General features: G+C 40.2%; 2 protein-coding genes across 34 annotated transcripts in view; one reads left to right on the top strand and one right to left on the bottom strand.

The window, feature by feature from the left end:
- The window catches only part of MAJIN (membrane anchored junction protein), a 172536-nt gene that overhangs the window by 5292 nt on the left and 150728 nt on the right, over positions 1-16516 (bottom strand). For 15 of the 30 annotated variants that reach the window (XM_079983988.1, XM_079984011.1, XM_079984017.1 and 12 more), the window contains 8 exons: positions 15316-15379; positions 10181-10301; positions 9289-9334; positions 8399-8474; positions 5557-5682; positions 4430-4461; positions 2951-3072; positions 868-967 (listed from right to left, as the gene is read on the bottom strand). In XM_079983988.1, coding sequence (XP_079840114.1) covers positions 868-967; positions 2951-3072; positions 4430-4461; positions 5557-5682; positions 8399-8474; positions 9289-9334; positions 10181-10301; positions 15316-15379 — 687 coding nt within the window. Of the gene's footprint in view, positions 1-867; positions 968-2950; positions 3073-4429; positions 4462-5556; positions 5683-8398; positions 8475-9288; positions 9335-10180; positions 10302-15315; positions 15380-15931; positions 16235-16516 lie in introns of those variants that run through there. The other 15 variants (XM_079983999.1, XM_079984000.1, XM_079984001.1 and 12 more) reach the window with 4 other exon arrangements.
- The window catches only part of SLC12A7 (solute carrier family 12 member 7), a 137144-nt gene continuing 120771 nt past the window's right edge, over positions 144-16516 (top strand). For all 4 annotated transcript variants that reach the window (XM_079983938.1, XM_079983937.1, XM_079983935.1 and 1 more), the window contains exon 1: positions 144-180. In XM_079983938.1, coding sequence (XP_079840064.1) covers positions 159-180 — 22 coding nt within the window. In that variant the 5' untranslated portion in view covers positions 144-158. The remainder of the gene's footprint in view (positions 181-16516) is intronic.

Genomic DNA, 16516 nt, shown 5'->3' with positions numbered 1-16516 from the left:
CTCCCATGCATGCCTGCCAAGGTTTTTATGGTCAGCAACATCATGTCAGGGCATGTCCAGCCAACATCTGGAGCACAAGAAATCAAGAGACTTTCTTGGTGGCTGCTCCCAGATTTTGGAACACCTTGCTTAGAGAGACCCAGCTAGCCTTGTTTTTGATGACCTTCCACCAGAAGACAAGTATGTTTTTATTCAGACAGGCATATCACCCATAAGCTGGCTACTTATGGCCATTGTAAAGATGGTACAATTGACTTAAAGTGGTTTTATTGAAATGCTTTAGTTGCCCTGCTTTTATGCTTCTTACTTCATATTTTGTTCACAATTTGGTGATGGAATGGTGGGATACCAATTAAACAAATCAATATATATACCGTAACATTAAAGATGGGAAGCATGAGAAAAGGGGAAGAAGGAAATATATTTCATATCCTCACAAAAATACAATCAGTTACAAATGCATGGAAAACAAGTTATGTGAAGTTTCTTTGTCAGAGGGTTAGTACTTGATCCAGCTCACACTCATTTGTGCCTTCAAACTAGAAATTTGGTGCTATGTAATTAAGAACCTAACTACCTTTCCATGCAAATATGTGTAAGTCGCTTTGTATTTTCAAACTGGGATGTGTGGACTTTGAGGAGAGTATTTAACTTTTTTCCTGCCCACAATTTCCCTACTCTGCATTGCTACTCCACCAGGCTTCTTTCTTCCTCATGTATGCCATGCTAAAACCATGGTTGGAATCAACAGTGTGTTGCAATATTTGCTATCAAAGCTTCTGGTGGAAGGTAATGCTCCTGCACATAGTCATGTCAACAGATTCAATCTAGAACTAATGTAAAAAATAAATAAAATATATTTGATACCATAGTTTGATGAATAGTGTCTTGCCGAAGTCTCTCGTTTTCAAAGCCAACTTCTAGCTTGACTGTGTCATGAATACAGGTTGTATTTTTAGTCACATTTCTGCAAAGTAAAAATAAAATATGTATCTCATTTGTATTCTGCAACATCAGAAAAGACTAAACATCCATTTGGAACAACTTTTTATAAATTGAGTATTTTGCCAACATTAAGCAGGAAAACTTTTAGGATATTTTTTCCTCATATGTATGATAGTTAAATAAAGATGAACTTCTAAGTGCCAACTGTTCATTTTCAAAAACATTTTTTAAAGCAGTTTTATTGTACAATGTATATATGGATCTGTTTCATACACTGCAAAGCAATCATTTTGTTACACAACAATTTAATTTGTTTTTTTAAAGAGGTGTTATTTCTGAGTCCTTTTTAAATCACTTTAACTTCCATTTTTTCAATGTTTCAGTCTGATTTGTGATGAATTAACATTTTATTGCAGATCTTTATTTGATTTCATTAGCTGCATTTCTTGATTTTTAATGTAATTTTACATATTTCAACTAAATTACTATTATATGTTTAGCTGGGAAACTGTTTTGAATATTTTGATGGGAAGGCAATGCATGTAAACATTGTGGGCCAGTTCATATCAAACCCTAAACCAACACAGCCCATGGCCCACCACCAGCATGCAGCCACTGACGGATGCCCCTGAAGGGAAAGTGGCTCTCAATGGGTGTGTTGGTGGGTGTAAGGTTTCCCCCCCAAAAAAACCCCCATACAATTTAGCATTACCCGTATAAACTTCTAAGAGTTTCTGACTTGAGTGCTTCTGCTGTCCTTTGAAATCCTAGAACACACCAGAAGAAGAGACTGGAACCATCTGCCTAAACTTTTAATCTGAAAAGTGTTCCCTATTGCATTCAATCTTAGGGAACTCTCCTTTAGATTAAACTCTGGTTAGCAAGCAAACCAGGATAAGAAAAACACAGCTTGATCTGGCTTGTTTTGAGCTAGCTAGAATTTAGACTAATCAGAGTTCTCCAAATTACACCAAATATAGGCAGATGCTTCAGATGCCCCTCTTGTGTGTGAAATGGGAAGGGAGGAGGAAACATTTTAAAAGTTTTTTTTTATTTAATTGCATTTATATCCCACTATTTACTCCAAGGAACTCAAGGTGGAGTGCATTGTTCTCCCCACTCATTTAATCCCCACACCCCTGTGATGTAGGTTAGGCTGAGAGGCAGTGACTGGCCTGAGGTCACCCAGTGAGCTTCATGGCTGAGTGGTCTCCTAGGTCCTAGTCCAACACTTTAACCACTACACCACACTGGCTGAGCAAGCCCAAGGCTTGCTGTGGCTCATTTTTGCAGTGCTAAATTTTGATTTAGCATCATATGTGAACTGCCTGAGGTCTGTGGCAGCAACAAAATAAGAATTATTGATTGTAGTTTTTGAAGTGCTTTCTTTAAAGAGCCACTTAACAAACAGTACTTTTTACAAGGAATCCAAGCCTCTCCTCTATTGTGGAATTCCATCCTACCCATTTCCTCCTAGGAATGGTTGTATGCTATGTTTTTGCAAGGCAATTCTATGTTTATACTGCATCTGTTTCATGGTGAATACTCCATGTGTTCTCCATCTGGTAATCATAATAACTCTTAGCAATTATGTAACACTTTTGAATACTGTAGTTGACCTGTTGATATTTATCACAGCAGGGCAAAGTTGAGGTTTCACAGTTTCTATGGCTTGGAAATACCTGTTCTTACCACATTGAGTATTCAGCTTTCAGGTGAAATCGCCACCAGGAGATACTGACATCACCATTTCACCTTACCAGGAAACGAAGCAAGACTCATACCCTATCCCTCTCTGAACCAGAGCAAATGAATCTATATTTATGTGCAACACTTTCCCTCTGAATCGTAAATGCTTATAAGTGTGCGTACTTATGACAACTTTTTAAAAATGTTGTCAAATAACTGACACTATTTAGCATAACATTTAAGAAGTGCCATCAAGCATTTTAAAGGTAAGAACAAGGAATTCATGCTGGGTTTAGGAGGGAAGATCTTCACTGACCTGCCCCTGGATATCCGTGGATGTGAAATTTCTACTGTGTCTTCTACTGTGTCTTCAAGTCTCCTCCACTTAATGGTTCTTTCTGTGTCCCCTTTATCTCTTTGGTCACTTCCACTGTTGTCCTTTTAGGATGCATCAGATTGTCAAACTCATTTACCGGTATTTATTCATTTAAAAACATAAATTTTATTCACTATTACAAGACTTGCAAAAAGATGTATTAACATATAATATACACACATTTGCTTCTTTTTGTTTAAACTTAGGAATAGCATCTCAAGAAAGCTAACACTGCAAAAAATGCATTTGAAAACACATATTTGCACTTTATTGTTGTTTATGTATTAATAAATGTGTCCTTTAGCAAAAATATACAAATACTTCTATGCCACATGGCTCTCTCCACCCTCATCTCCCCACAACCCCAGTGTGGACTTTGATAGAATAAACGTTTCCCCAACACTGTGCTCAATAGGCCATATTCCCAGGTAAATGTGTGGCTGCACTCAATTCAATTGTTGTGCAATTCAGTTGTTGTGGATCCCATAGGAAGTGCTACTATATAACAACGTTTCATGTGAAAGGCATGTTCACCAGTGACTTAACCACATGATTTTGGATAACCCAGTGACATATCTATATGAAAGCAACTGCACTAGAATTTCAGGGTCCCTGTGGAAATGCTAGATAGGGTCACCCCCAGGGTCACATGGAAACAGTTTTTCAGAAGTGCTCACATGGGGCCATTACATTAGAATCGCTCCTTTTCCTGTACAGTGGTACCTTGAGTTATGAACTTGATTCGTTCCGGAGGTCTGTTCTTAACCCGAAACTGTTCTTAACCTGAGGCGTGCTTTCACTAATGGGGCCTCCCACTGCCGCCGTGCCGCCAGCACGCATTTTCCGTTCTTATCCTGGGGCAAAGTTCTCAACCCAAGGTACTACTTCCGGGTTAGCGGAGTTTGTAACCCGAGGTACCACTGTACTAATTTCACGTATGCCTAAGGAACAATGCCTATTGAAGTCACTGGAGTTATGAGTTATTGGGTGCTGAACTGCAGAACCCACAGCAACAGTGCAAACTTATGCATGTCTATTCAGAAGTAGGAGCCATAGAGGTCAATGGTCTTGCTCTCTCATATAAGCATAAAGGATTACAGCCTAAGGCACCAATATGCAACAAAATTTACTTTATCTGGTTTCTTTTAAGCACATAGATCATGCAAATGAAAAGTTATATCCAACTAAGTTCTATGCGGAGTACTGGAACTATGGAACTATGTTTGTCATATCTATTTATTTCCATAGATCTACTCTGAGTAGGACTAGCACTGGCTACAAATACAAGTTTAGGCACATGCTGAAGCAGTTCTGTTCTCCCACCCCATTTTTTTAAACTTAAAAGTATTACTCTGTCATAATAAATCCCCCTCTACTTTTCCCCATCTTACTGTCTGAAATTTCAAAGAAAATACTCACAGAGTTACAGGCCTCCCTACATCCTGCTTTACCTGAAAATATGCAACATACTTCATAAAAGATAGGCCAATCCAAATTGGTAACTTATTTACTGGCAGACTTAAAATATAACACATTCCAGTACATGGAACTGCACATTTGCAAAAAGTGTAACAGCAAATTTCCAGGAAAAGGAAAGATAAACCTCTCAAACATCTTAACCCTACTATCATTAAAAAGGTGACTGATACACACATGCCTAGAGAAAGTGAACACTCCATAGCCAATAGATTTGGATCTATTTTTGCAGACCCATGGATAATCAAGAGTTTTTATAGGCCTATAAACTGCAACATCAGGAGGGTCAGGGACTATCCCAACCTCTGCACTATGGGAAAATAGGGAAATTCTGGAGCCAAAATCAATTGTTTGTTTTTCTTGTGGCAATTATGTCAGGTTATATATCTTTAGACTTCAAACCATAGCTGTCAAGTATCCCTTATTTGAAGGGACAGTCCCTTATTCCAGCGCCATGTCCCGCTGCTGTCCCTTATTGATGGATGTCCCTTAAATGTCCCTTAAATGATGTCCCTTAAATTTCAAAGGAAGCAGCTCCTCTCCCTCTCTCCCTGCCAGCCAGGGAGGAGGGAGGCTCCAACTGTGTTGCTTGGCTGTGTTGCTCACCCAATAAGAAGTCTAAGAACGACTAGGGGGTGGAGCTTGCATGCCTTGTGTGTGGCTAGTTAATGCAAGCTGAGGAGGTTTTTGAATGCTGGATGCCATTTTGTTGCACGTGCTCCTGCAAACTTTGCAGTGCAAAGCCAGGCCGGGGAGCCATCTTAAGTTGAGGCTGCATAGGCCTTGTGGTACATGTGATTCAGATTCTATTCAGTTGAACCTCTGGTTACAAAGTTGGTTGGACAGTGTTCTCAGAGCTACCAGCATGAGTTTGACCAGACTGCAGGAGGACAGGAAGACTGGGGTGCCTGGAACAGGTGAGGCTGCAGGGTCCCTTATTTTGGTTGCTGGTCCCTTATTTTCAAGGCTGCTGGTCCCTTATTTTCAAATCTGTATGCTATGCTATGCTATGCTATGCTATCTGTATGAAGCTATGCTTCAAACATTCCTTCTTGAACTTCGGAACTTACCCCACAATGCACCATGCTTCAAGAGATTTAATTCTACATAGACAGTGCAGACATAAGGATAAGGAACAAGAAACGTATCACCACGCATGAATCTCAAGTCTGACACCTTTTCCCATTGGTTTAAATCTGATCGGTACAGTTAAGGCTCAACAGTTCAGCAGCACACTGGAGTAAAATGAAGGTTGCAAAAATTGTGGTGTCATTCCTGGTTCAGTTTGGCTGCAGGGAAGACAGGAATGGAATGCTACTGCCTACCACTGATAGCCACATGCTTAGTGTGAACAAGTAAGCATCCTAGTGTGTGGTGAGAAAATTGTCATCACTTCGCTCTTTCCTGGTCCTACAGTCACTGCACTACCCAGAGTTAAGCCATGGTTTGGGCTTAAGGTTGCATCTGAACCCAGTTTCATGGTTTGTCTTGCTCCAGACAAATGCACTGCATCCAATGTTTGTTTTTACATTACTGCCCGTGGATTGTTTTGAGAGAAACAAACCATGAGGCTGGGCTGAGACCTAAGGTTAAGCCAAACAATAGCTTAGCTCTAGATAGTGTGGTGGTGGCAGGAGCAAACAGCCATGATTTTCTCACTGTACACCTGTACAGTTGCTCATCCATGCTGAACTATCCTTCGGCCTAGCGTTATGTGCAGAAACTAGTAGGGAAAAGAGAAAACACTAATGTATCTGAGTGCAGAACTGGAGGCACTGTGGAGCTTTACACAAAAAGCTTTATGAATACAATGCTGTACAGTCGTACCTCGGGTTAAGAACTTAATTCGCTTTGGAGGTCCGTTCTTAACCTGAAACTGTTCTTAACCTGAGGTACCACTTTAGCTAATGGGGCCTCCCGCTGCCGCCAAGCCGCCAGCGCGTGATTTCTGTTTTCATCCTGGGGCAAAGTTCTTAACCCGAGGTACTAATTCTGGGTTAGTGGAGTCTGTAACCCGAAGTGTTTGTAACCCAAGGTACCACTGTATTGCAGCATGATAACAGATATAGCACCACAACTTGCAGACAAAATATTTTCTACACTCAAGCAGAGATAATATGTAAATTTAAGGATAACAAAATAAATCTACTGAATCTGCATATCTCATGAATATCTTATCTCACTCTTCAATTTAAAAAAAAAAATCAGACTTAAGAAATCAAGCTTAATAATCTAAGGCTCTATGTACTTTGTAGCAAGCTTTGAAAAGAAGCTGGGGTGAGGACTGAGGTATTAAAACTCTAAACTGCCACTCGCTGAAGGTCAGTAAATCCCATGTTTAAAACCACTATTGTCTCCACACCACTCCTTTTGTCTCTGCTTGGAAAGGGAGGTGGGGGACAAATAGCACACTTCTGGGAACTGCTTTTGATCCAGGGCTGCCAGTTGCAAATTCTTGATCTAAGGGCTATATAAGTTGTAAATTAGTTGGCATCTGTCTGTCTCAAGAGACAGAAAAACAACAAAGCAACAGATTGTGAAAAAGTGATTCTGAGCAAAGATGCCATTCTTTGGTACAGATAGGAGAAAACTTAGAGGGGCAAAAAGGAGAATAAGCATTTTTTTAGGCAACTGACTGATGGCTGGGTGGAGACTGCTTCATAAACAGAAATTTAGGACTTGCCGATCGAAAGGTCGGCGGTTCGAATCCCTGCGGCGGGGTGCGCTCCCGCTGCTCGGTCCCAGCGCCTGCCAACCTAGCAGTTCGAAAGCACCTCCGGGTGCAAGTAGATAAATAGGGACCGCTTACCAGCGGGAAGGTAAACGGCGTTTCCGTGTGCGGCTCTGGCTCGCCAGAGCAGCGATGTCACGCTGGCCACGTGACCCGGAAGTGTCTCCGGACAGCGCTGGCCCCTGGCCTCTTAAGTGAGATGGGCGCACAACCCCAGAGTCTGTCAAGACTGGCCCGTACGGGCAGGGGTACCTTTACCTTTACCACCTGGATATTATGTAGGAAACTGACATATAACTGCAGAAAATAACCATCGGCAAATAATGTGCAAAATGTCTGTGATTATTTGCACAAGTATTTTCACTTTACTGAAAAAATGATGTTGCATGTTTGGGAGATTTGCTCAAAAATACTTATGGAATTCAGCAGGATTTTCAAAATGCATACCTCATATTGTAGCAGAAGTATGCTTTCTATCTTTTCAAAATGCAGCATTCTTACTTCCAGTCAAAATTATATCCAGCTTGCACGAGTTTAACTTTTTTCCTCACCTGCAATTCTCACCAGCTTGCGCTTGATTATCAAGCCTTCCCATTTAGATGCCCCTTTAATGCCCCTTCTTAATGTTGTTGTTTATTCTTGTTTCCCTTTTGTCTGATTACCAGCTTATTAGTGCACACATTCGTTCACGTCCTAGTACAAATGCACATTGTTCTAATTCAAATGCTTCCTGGCTTCCAACCGCTTGTCCCTGTTCCCCATCAGAAAGTATCTAGTGCACACTTCTTCATCCCTATCCCTGATAAGCACATGTGTGTCTATTTCACTGCCTACACATTCAATGGCAGCCTACCACCAATAAGTGTTTCTCTTGTGATTTTGTGAAGTAAGACTCTTCTTTGTTACATAAGTCAGACGGGTTGTGTAAAATCCTTTTCCAGATTAGCCTCGTGATTATTTATTTTTATTAACAGATTTATAACCACCCCCACCGTCAAAACGTGTTCCTTAGACCAGTGTTTCCCAACCTCGGGCCTCCAGCTGTTTTTGAACTACAATTCCCATCATCCCTGACCACTGGTCTTGCTAGCTAGGGATGATGGGAGTTGTAGGCCAAAAACATCTGGAGGCCCAAGGTTGGGAAACACTGCCTTAGACAACTTACACTGATAAAAGGATACATGGAAATATTATCAAGTGCTCAGTAGTAAATGGGCATAGATCATTAAGGTTTCCAAGTATTACTCGAATAGCATCCTGGAAGAATTGAAGGAAATTCTGATACTTTATTAGTGCTTAGAAATTTCTGATATTAAACACAGTGTAAAAGACTGGACTAGCCAGAGTTCTTGTGATAAGGTTGTTATTATGTTTTATCAAGCTAACTCCTAGATCTCCTGATACTTATCCTCAACCTTCCAGGTGTTGCTGAACTACAACTCCCATTATCCCATGCTGGCTGAAGCTGATGGAAGGTGGGAGTCCAACAACATCTGCACAAGCACAGGTTCCTCTGCAGTTGACTTTATTACATCTTCTGCTCAAGCAAAAGGATAAAAAAAGTTTGATGCATCAGTTTCATCTCTATGCTCCCAGTTTCATCTCTGTACTCTGCATAAGTAACACACTGAGCCCATTATACACTGCTTAATAAAAAGAAGACAATAATTAAAAGAAATTATTGTAGGATTGGCATATTGCAGACTTGGCTTTACAAGGACTTCCAGGTAAAAGGGGTGGTGCAGGATTTCAAGAGTTCAGTAGTAAGTCAGTCAGAAATGAAGCTTAGTACCATGTAATACAAACATACCATGAGAACAGAAAAATCATAATTGGGACCATATAAGGAAATGTACTACCCCCTCTTACACAAGACAAAGCCATGTTTTTTGCAAGTATCCCTCCCAGCAAACAGGAAACTCCCAAACAAGCATTCACTGTGAGGTTCAAAGCTATCTGAATGGAACTTGAACTTTAAGTGAGTTCTGTTTTCCCAAAGCAAAGAGGACAAAGTCTAAATTCCACATCTATCATATGACCCTTTCTGAGATAAATCTGCTGCATATCTTACCTGTAGTTCTTCATTGACAATATTTTCATGAAAATCAATATTAACACTGTAAAACAAACATAACAGAATTTAACTGCAGAAATCAAATGCAAATGGGCATTTAAAACAATTGCAATTACTGTAGTTTAGACTAAATATCTAACTGCTCATATATTCTCCTTTGCCCTCCAACATGGCTTCAAGGATGTGATCAGAATTTTCTTGTTATATCTGCATTGGGGGGGAACTCTGGCTGATTTAAATAATGGTTTTGTTCAAATGAACTAGGGTCAATCCAGAACTAACATTCTGATATTTATAGTATAGTTATAGTAATAATAGCAGCAGCAGCAGCTTGTTACAGTATTTGCTGAGTGTTCAGTATGCTTCACATCACTGGCGGAGGAAAGGGGTGTGGTCGGTGTGGTCCATCCCAGGTGTCATCCCTGAGGGGGGGTGACATCGCTGCGCCGCCCCCCTGGGATGCTCACCCCACCCTCGCAGGCGGCTAGCCCCGCCCCCGGGTGCACAGCATGTGCGCTGCTCCAGGTGCCGGAGCAGCTAGCTCTGCCTCTGCTTCACATAACTTCTCTCAGTTATTCTTACAACAAGCCTGTAAGGCAGACCAGTGTTATTAGCTTCACATTGCAGATATGCAGAGGGATGAGAGTGACAGATGGCTTACCTAAGTGAGTTCAGAGATAAAGTTATAGCTTATTCTCTGGGTCATTATGATAAACTAGCTTTAGGTAAAGTATCTGTAATATTCTAATACAATTTTTGATTTTAACAAGTCTCAACCTAAGTTCTTTTGAGATGCTGAGCCTATCTTTTATTTCTGCTTCTTAATTTGAACAATTCCTCAATACTGTGAAGAATGAAGGCTTTCAGTTAACTGTCTTGTCATACTTACCTCATAGAGTTGCCATATTTGATCTTAAATTTGTAGACATTTGCTCCTGCATGAAAAAACCTTGTCTCAGGCACTGGATATGTGAATGGTTTTAAAGACGAGTGTTCAGAAAACCAGCCTACTTAAAAGAAGAAGAAGAAACACTATGCTAAAACAAATCTTATCACACCAATTCCATTGTTTGTGGCAAGGCAACCAAAGTGTTATGAACTGGCCTAGTTTTAGAAATTTGTCCGGAAGTGTTATGAACAAGTTGACGCTTTATGGGTTCAGCAAATATATTAAAATACAGCAGTTCAGTTTTTGTATGAGGCCAAAATATATGCTGGGATGATTCTCAAAAGTGCAGTTGGAAAGCTGAAAATATGCAGTAATCTTTCCTCAACCTGTAGCTCATAAGAACTATTGCTAGTTTTCAAGCCCAGAAGTTTATTTTTCTTTCCAACGATTGCACTTTTCAGAAAGCATTATTGCAGGAGTTTGCAACCAAGTGGTAAATTAATATGAATGCAAAACTAAGCTGATCCATTATTCTCTTAACCTTGCTGGTTCTTGGATCATTAGAGATGACAGTATGTTCTTAATAGATTTTAAAGTAATGGCCTGGTTATGAAGATAAGCACTTCTTATTAAGTCATGTTGTGATCCATGCGTAAGCCATAATGCTATAGAATACAGATTAATCTTCAATTTACTAGGAATCTCATGTAATCGTGCTATTTTATGCCATCACTGCTTCAGTATTTGATATTATAGCCAAAGAGAATTCATTTGTAAAGCAAAATGCAAACATCAACTGAGCAGTGCCACTAAAATAACAGCACTTTCTCAAACTACTAATTTATTACAGCACAAGGGTAGCACAAGCACAAGTCAGTTTATAAATTTTGCAAAACAGGATGTTACTTGGACACTTAAGAAATTTTGTCCTGATGGTGGTAAAATTAGTTTGAGCGCTTAGAAAAAGCCCTGCATCAATACAAACAGGTGGGATGGATCATGGTATTTTATACTGGATACTAATTGCATCCTTTTTTTACATATACTGTAAAAAAAGTATGACAAGTCAGTGTTTTGTGGTGGACAGCTTCCAAATTATAGATGTGAGACAAGGAACAATTTATTGCTGTTTGGCAGAATATTTGCACCAAAATGATTCTCCTTCACAAATGCAACTATTTATTTCAGAATATACTCATGGTAACTTCAGTTGAGCTGCATCAAAAATAGCAAATGATTACAAACAATTTCATCTGGATTTTATTTTCCTCCAAAAGCAGGGAGGAAAAAAGAAGGTGGTTCAGAATTCTGAACCATAAAATTATACATTGCTTGAAGCATAACAACTACATCAGTTGATTAGTCTGATCAAGTTCTGGGTAAATCTCATTATAAATTCAGGAACCACTGGTCTCTCAAACAACGCAATTCCAGACAATGCAATTCCAGTTGCTACAAGGAATCTATTGGGGGGGTGGGGTGGACTGATTTACATTTTTTGTCTGATCAACCTGAATTCCTTATTTATTTATTTATTTAATGTCATTTTCTCATTGGAAAGAAAGGAAAGCGCTTTTCCATGATTTCCCTGCCAAAAAGACACACAGAGCTCATCTCTCATATTCTGGCAGTTGTCAGAATAGAAATAGCCATACACATCCCACAGTTGCATGTTGGTCCAAGTGAATGTGAGGTCATTGTGTCATTAATAAACTGACCCACAAAATATTTTTTCTAAAAATATGGCAAAACCAGACTCCTGGTAACTTTTCACACTTGAACAACACTTTGTCCAAAGGCTGCCACATCTAAAAAGTTGTTGCTTCCACTTGCATATGCCATATTAATCCTACCTGTTTTCTTAAATTCAATTTTCTTTCTCTCTTTCACACATATACCTAAAATACTCTCTCACTCACATACTTTTTCCAGGTTTTAACTCTACTGACTGTACTTCTGCTCACAAATCCTAACATTAATAAAAATTCAAGGTTATATATCTGGGCAATGTTTCTGAAAAATCATCAAATTGATTTTTTTAATTGCTATTAAGTTATACCAAACGCACCCTCCAAGTCCCAGCCTGCTGTATTTCTGCTGAACCTCTTTGACCCATTATGCTGCAGGGACAGATGTTATTCCTCATTCTACATGGATTACGAGTACAGTTTTTAATTCCTGCCTCCGTCACAAATTCTTTAATCCTACCATCAACCACTCAGAACATCCTATGGGGAAGCCTGGATGGTATTGCAGATTTTTGCATGTGTTACAGCTGCTCTGCAATGCAATGCCCAGTGCGGCAGTAGTACAGCAGACAAAAAGCAAGCAGAAACTGGCTGGCTGGAGCTGGAGCAAGGATGAGAATGCCCTCTCCTGGCCAACTGCAGTCTTTGTTTTCTCTCTTCTAACCCAAACATGGAAATAAACACAGAAGAGGGCATTCTAATGAAGCTGAACCCATACATGAACTCCAGTGTGAGACTGCCGTCTTACATTTCTAAGAATCATTTCGAAATAAAACAATTGGAAATATTTACAAATGCTTATTTTTGTGTCCTGAGGGCATAATGAAGTCACATAAATAAATAAAAATATCTGCCTTACTACTGCATCCAATCGTTGGTCAGCACTGTTTACTGTTGGGATTCAGACTAGTTGACAGCGGTTCTACAGGGTTTCAAACATGGGTGCCCTACCCAGGAGTTATCAGGGACTGAGAACATGCAAATCATGTGCTCTGTTCTGGGCTACAGTCCATCCCTTCTTTATATCCTTGTCTATGTCCAGACTAGACTCTCAAAGCCGCTTACAGATAAATATCATAATGAAAACAGAATTGCACAAATCATCAACAATATCTGCTTTGTCTAGCAATAGGCTCTTTAGAGCCCCAGGCACAGGTTTCTGCCAGCCCTGTTACCCAAGATCTTTGAACTAGAGGTGTCTGGAACTGAAACTGAATAAAATAAAAACACCACGAAACTGAATCCAAAGCATGTGACTCTGAGCTATGGAGTCTTTTGTTAACCAAGGATGCCGCAAACTATGGACAAATCAGGGTGTGTTCTTTAAAGGCCATTTCTTACAGAGCTATGGGAAGGAAGGGGTTACATTTGTCACTATAAATGGGCTCCTAGTGCAGATTTGGAAACTGATCTTCCTCATCAGCTAGGCCTTTTTGACCAGGTTTGTGGTTGTATGTACAGTAGAGTAGTAAAAGAGATACGTAGTAAGAGTAGTAAAAGAGATAGCCCCAGGCTTTTAAATAGTGAATCTTTTGAGATAGTTGAATTTTAGATCTGCTATACAGTATGTTTTTAGGGATGCTGTATATTTTTCTGTGCTGTTTTACTCTCTGCTGATGAACTCTGTATGCTGAAATTAGTTTACTGTTTTTAATTCTGTGGTTATTATTGTAAAATAATGTTTTATTGTCTATAAGCCACCCAGAGGACACTGTTATTGGGCAGCATGTAAATTCTGCCAATATAAAAAGAAAGTCAATAAACAAGCAATCCTAGGAACTGAAGTTCTATGAGTGACTGAATCTAGGCATCATCGAAAGAAAAAAAGACTTTGCACTAAATTACAATCCTATGATTCTTACAGAGAGCACAACAGTTAACTGGCATGAAAGCACTTTAAGTTTGCAATGAAGATATAAGAATATAAGAATAGGCCTGCTGGATCAAGCCAAAGGCCCATCTAGTCCTGTATCCTGATCTCACAGTGGTCTATCAGAAACTTGTGGGAAGTCCATAAGCGGGACATGAGTGCACAGCTGATTGCAATTAACAGTTTAGAATATTTCTATTAATATGCAAAAGTGAAAAGGAAGAGGGATAGGACACTATGAAATGCATGTGAATATCAATATTCTAAACAGTTTGCTATAAACAAGCCAATTTGGTTTTATTTACCCTCCAGTTCTCAGTGTTGCCAATCTGCTTAAAACAGCAATAACAAAACTATAAATCTTTCAGTTAAGCAGTATATGGCCACAGAGATCATAGAATAACTTTTGCTCTCAGGTTTGTACTGCCTTGGAATACTATAGAAACAGGAGCAGAGAAAAAGTAAGGCTACAGATAGCAGATTATTTGTATATTGAAAGTGGTGGCATGTCAACAAGCACTGGCACATAGTATGCAAACCCTCCAAGTGTTCCTATTTTCCAGGGACGTCCCTGGTTTAGAGAAGCAACCCCAGTTTCTAATTTGATCCCGGAATGTCCCACTTTTCCTTAGAATGTCCCTATTTTCACTGGAGAAATGTTGGAGGGTATGGCATTATCCGACCCCTGAGTCATCTGAAGGCAATTCTGTATAGGGATGTTTTTTTAATGCTTAATTTTTTTAATGTGTTTATGTATGTTGGAAAGTGGCCAGAGTAGGCAACCCTGTAAAGTTGTGTGGGGTATAAATAGTAAAATTATTATTATGGAATGGGACGTCCCTATTTTCATCAGAGAAATGTTGGAGGGTATGTAGTATGTATAGGGACGTGGGTGGCGCTGTGGGTAAAAGCCTCAGTGCCTAGGGCTTGCCAATCGAAAGGTTGGCAGTTCGAATCCCCGCGGCGGGGTGCGCTCCCGTCGCTCAGTCCCAGCGCCTGCCAACCTAGCAGTTCAAAAGCACCCCCGGGTGCAAGTAGATAAATAGGGACCGCTTACCAGTGGGAAGGTAAACGGCGTTTCCGTGTGCGGCTCTGGCTCGCCAGAGCAGCGATGTCACGCTGGCCACGTGACCCGGAAGTGTCTCTGGACAGCGCTGGCCCCCGGCCTCTTGAGTGAGATGGGCGCACAACCCTAGAGTCTGTCAAGACTGGCCCGTACGGGCAGGGGTACCTTTACCTATGTAGTATGTATACTCATCCCACTATCTTATTTGGTTTATAGGTATTGCAAGCTTTTGTGGTATCTCAGGAACTGCAAAACCAGTGCATCCAGAGCCAGCCCCACTATTAGACATAGTGAAGCAGCTGCCTCAAGCAGCAAATGCTGGGGAACGATGCAGTATTTGAGGGAAGAGTTGTGTGCCCTGCACCCCCTAAGCTAGCCTGCTGTCTTCAGGAGTAGAGGATGCTGTTTGACTACCAATATTGAAATAACATTCAATTGCCAGTCTAGTTACCTTTTGTACATGGGGACAGCACCATCATGTCGTCTGCTGCAGGCAGCAAAATGTACTGGATGGCCTGTACAGATCAAAAGAAATCAGTGCATCCTATTTGCAAGCAATTATACCTTTATGGCATCACCTCTGACTAAAAATCTTATAGCACAATCCTTTGCATGTTTAATCCAGAGGTTTCACAGGATCTTACACCGCAGTAAGCACAGGATTGGAGCCTAAAATTTTGTAGGCACTCGAGTGTTTTGAAAAAAAGGGTGTGTGCCTTTCATCCAACCTGTTGTTGTGATTTTTTTTTTCAAAATCACTAAGTTCCCCATCCTAACAACAATACATTATTAGAAATATGACTAGATATTATTGTTGTTGTTGTTATTATTATTATTATTATTATTATTATTAAAGGGAGATCTAGTCATATAGAAAATAATGCCATTTTAATGGTGCTTTTGAAACCAGTAAGATATACCCATTTGGAAAGAGAAATAATGTGGAGCGGGCATCCGTTTTCTAACAACAAAATACAAAGAGAGTCACAAGCAAGGCATATTTATGTACAGTTCTTACAATCTATTCCAGTTAATCGGGAAGCACTTAATCAGGAAATCCACTTAACTGGGACATCTCCCAGGAAACCAATCTAGCCTAATGATGGTGAATGAAAAAGATGATGGGCCATCTCGCTTGGTACTTAGAATATACATTTTGTTGTAGTTCTCGTCTTGCTTCCCTCCCCTCCGCACCCAGCTCCACTTACTCCTACTAAATAAAAAAGAACAAGAGGGGCATTGATTAACCAGAATACTAAAAGTTCAACTTTTGTTAAATCTGAGAGAGCGTTATGCAACAGTTCTATTTTCTTATAGAATTCATACTGCCAACTCTCAATAGCCATCTGTGGCAAACAAAAAAACAAAAACATCAGTACATTAGTATCCTGTTGCTCCTCACACACTCATCCAAAATCTCCAGAGAAGCTACCACTGGTGGTACTTTTGTTGGTGGTAGCAGCCATTAAGCCCCAAAATGGGGCCTTCCGGAAGGCAGGAAGGAGAAGCCTCAGTTCATTAGAGAGGCTTTAGGATTGACCTTTTCTCTATGCCAACGTATAGCTGGGGTGGGTGTGGGTGTGTACACACACACACACACACACACATCCCTTTTACAGTGGTACCTCGGGTTAAGTACTTAATTCGTTCCA

Source organism: Podarcis cretensis (genome assembly GCF_951804945.1).
Source record: "Podarcis cretensis genome assembly, chromosome: 7".
NCBI lineage: Eukaryota > Metazoa > Chordata > Lepidosauria > Squamata > Lacertidae > Podarcis > Podarcis cretensis.
The sequence above is the reverse complement of the archived record's forward strand: the minus strand, read 5'-3'. Positions and strand labels throughout refer to the sequence as shown.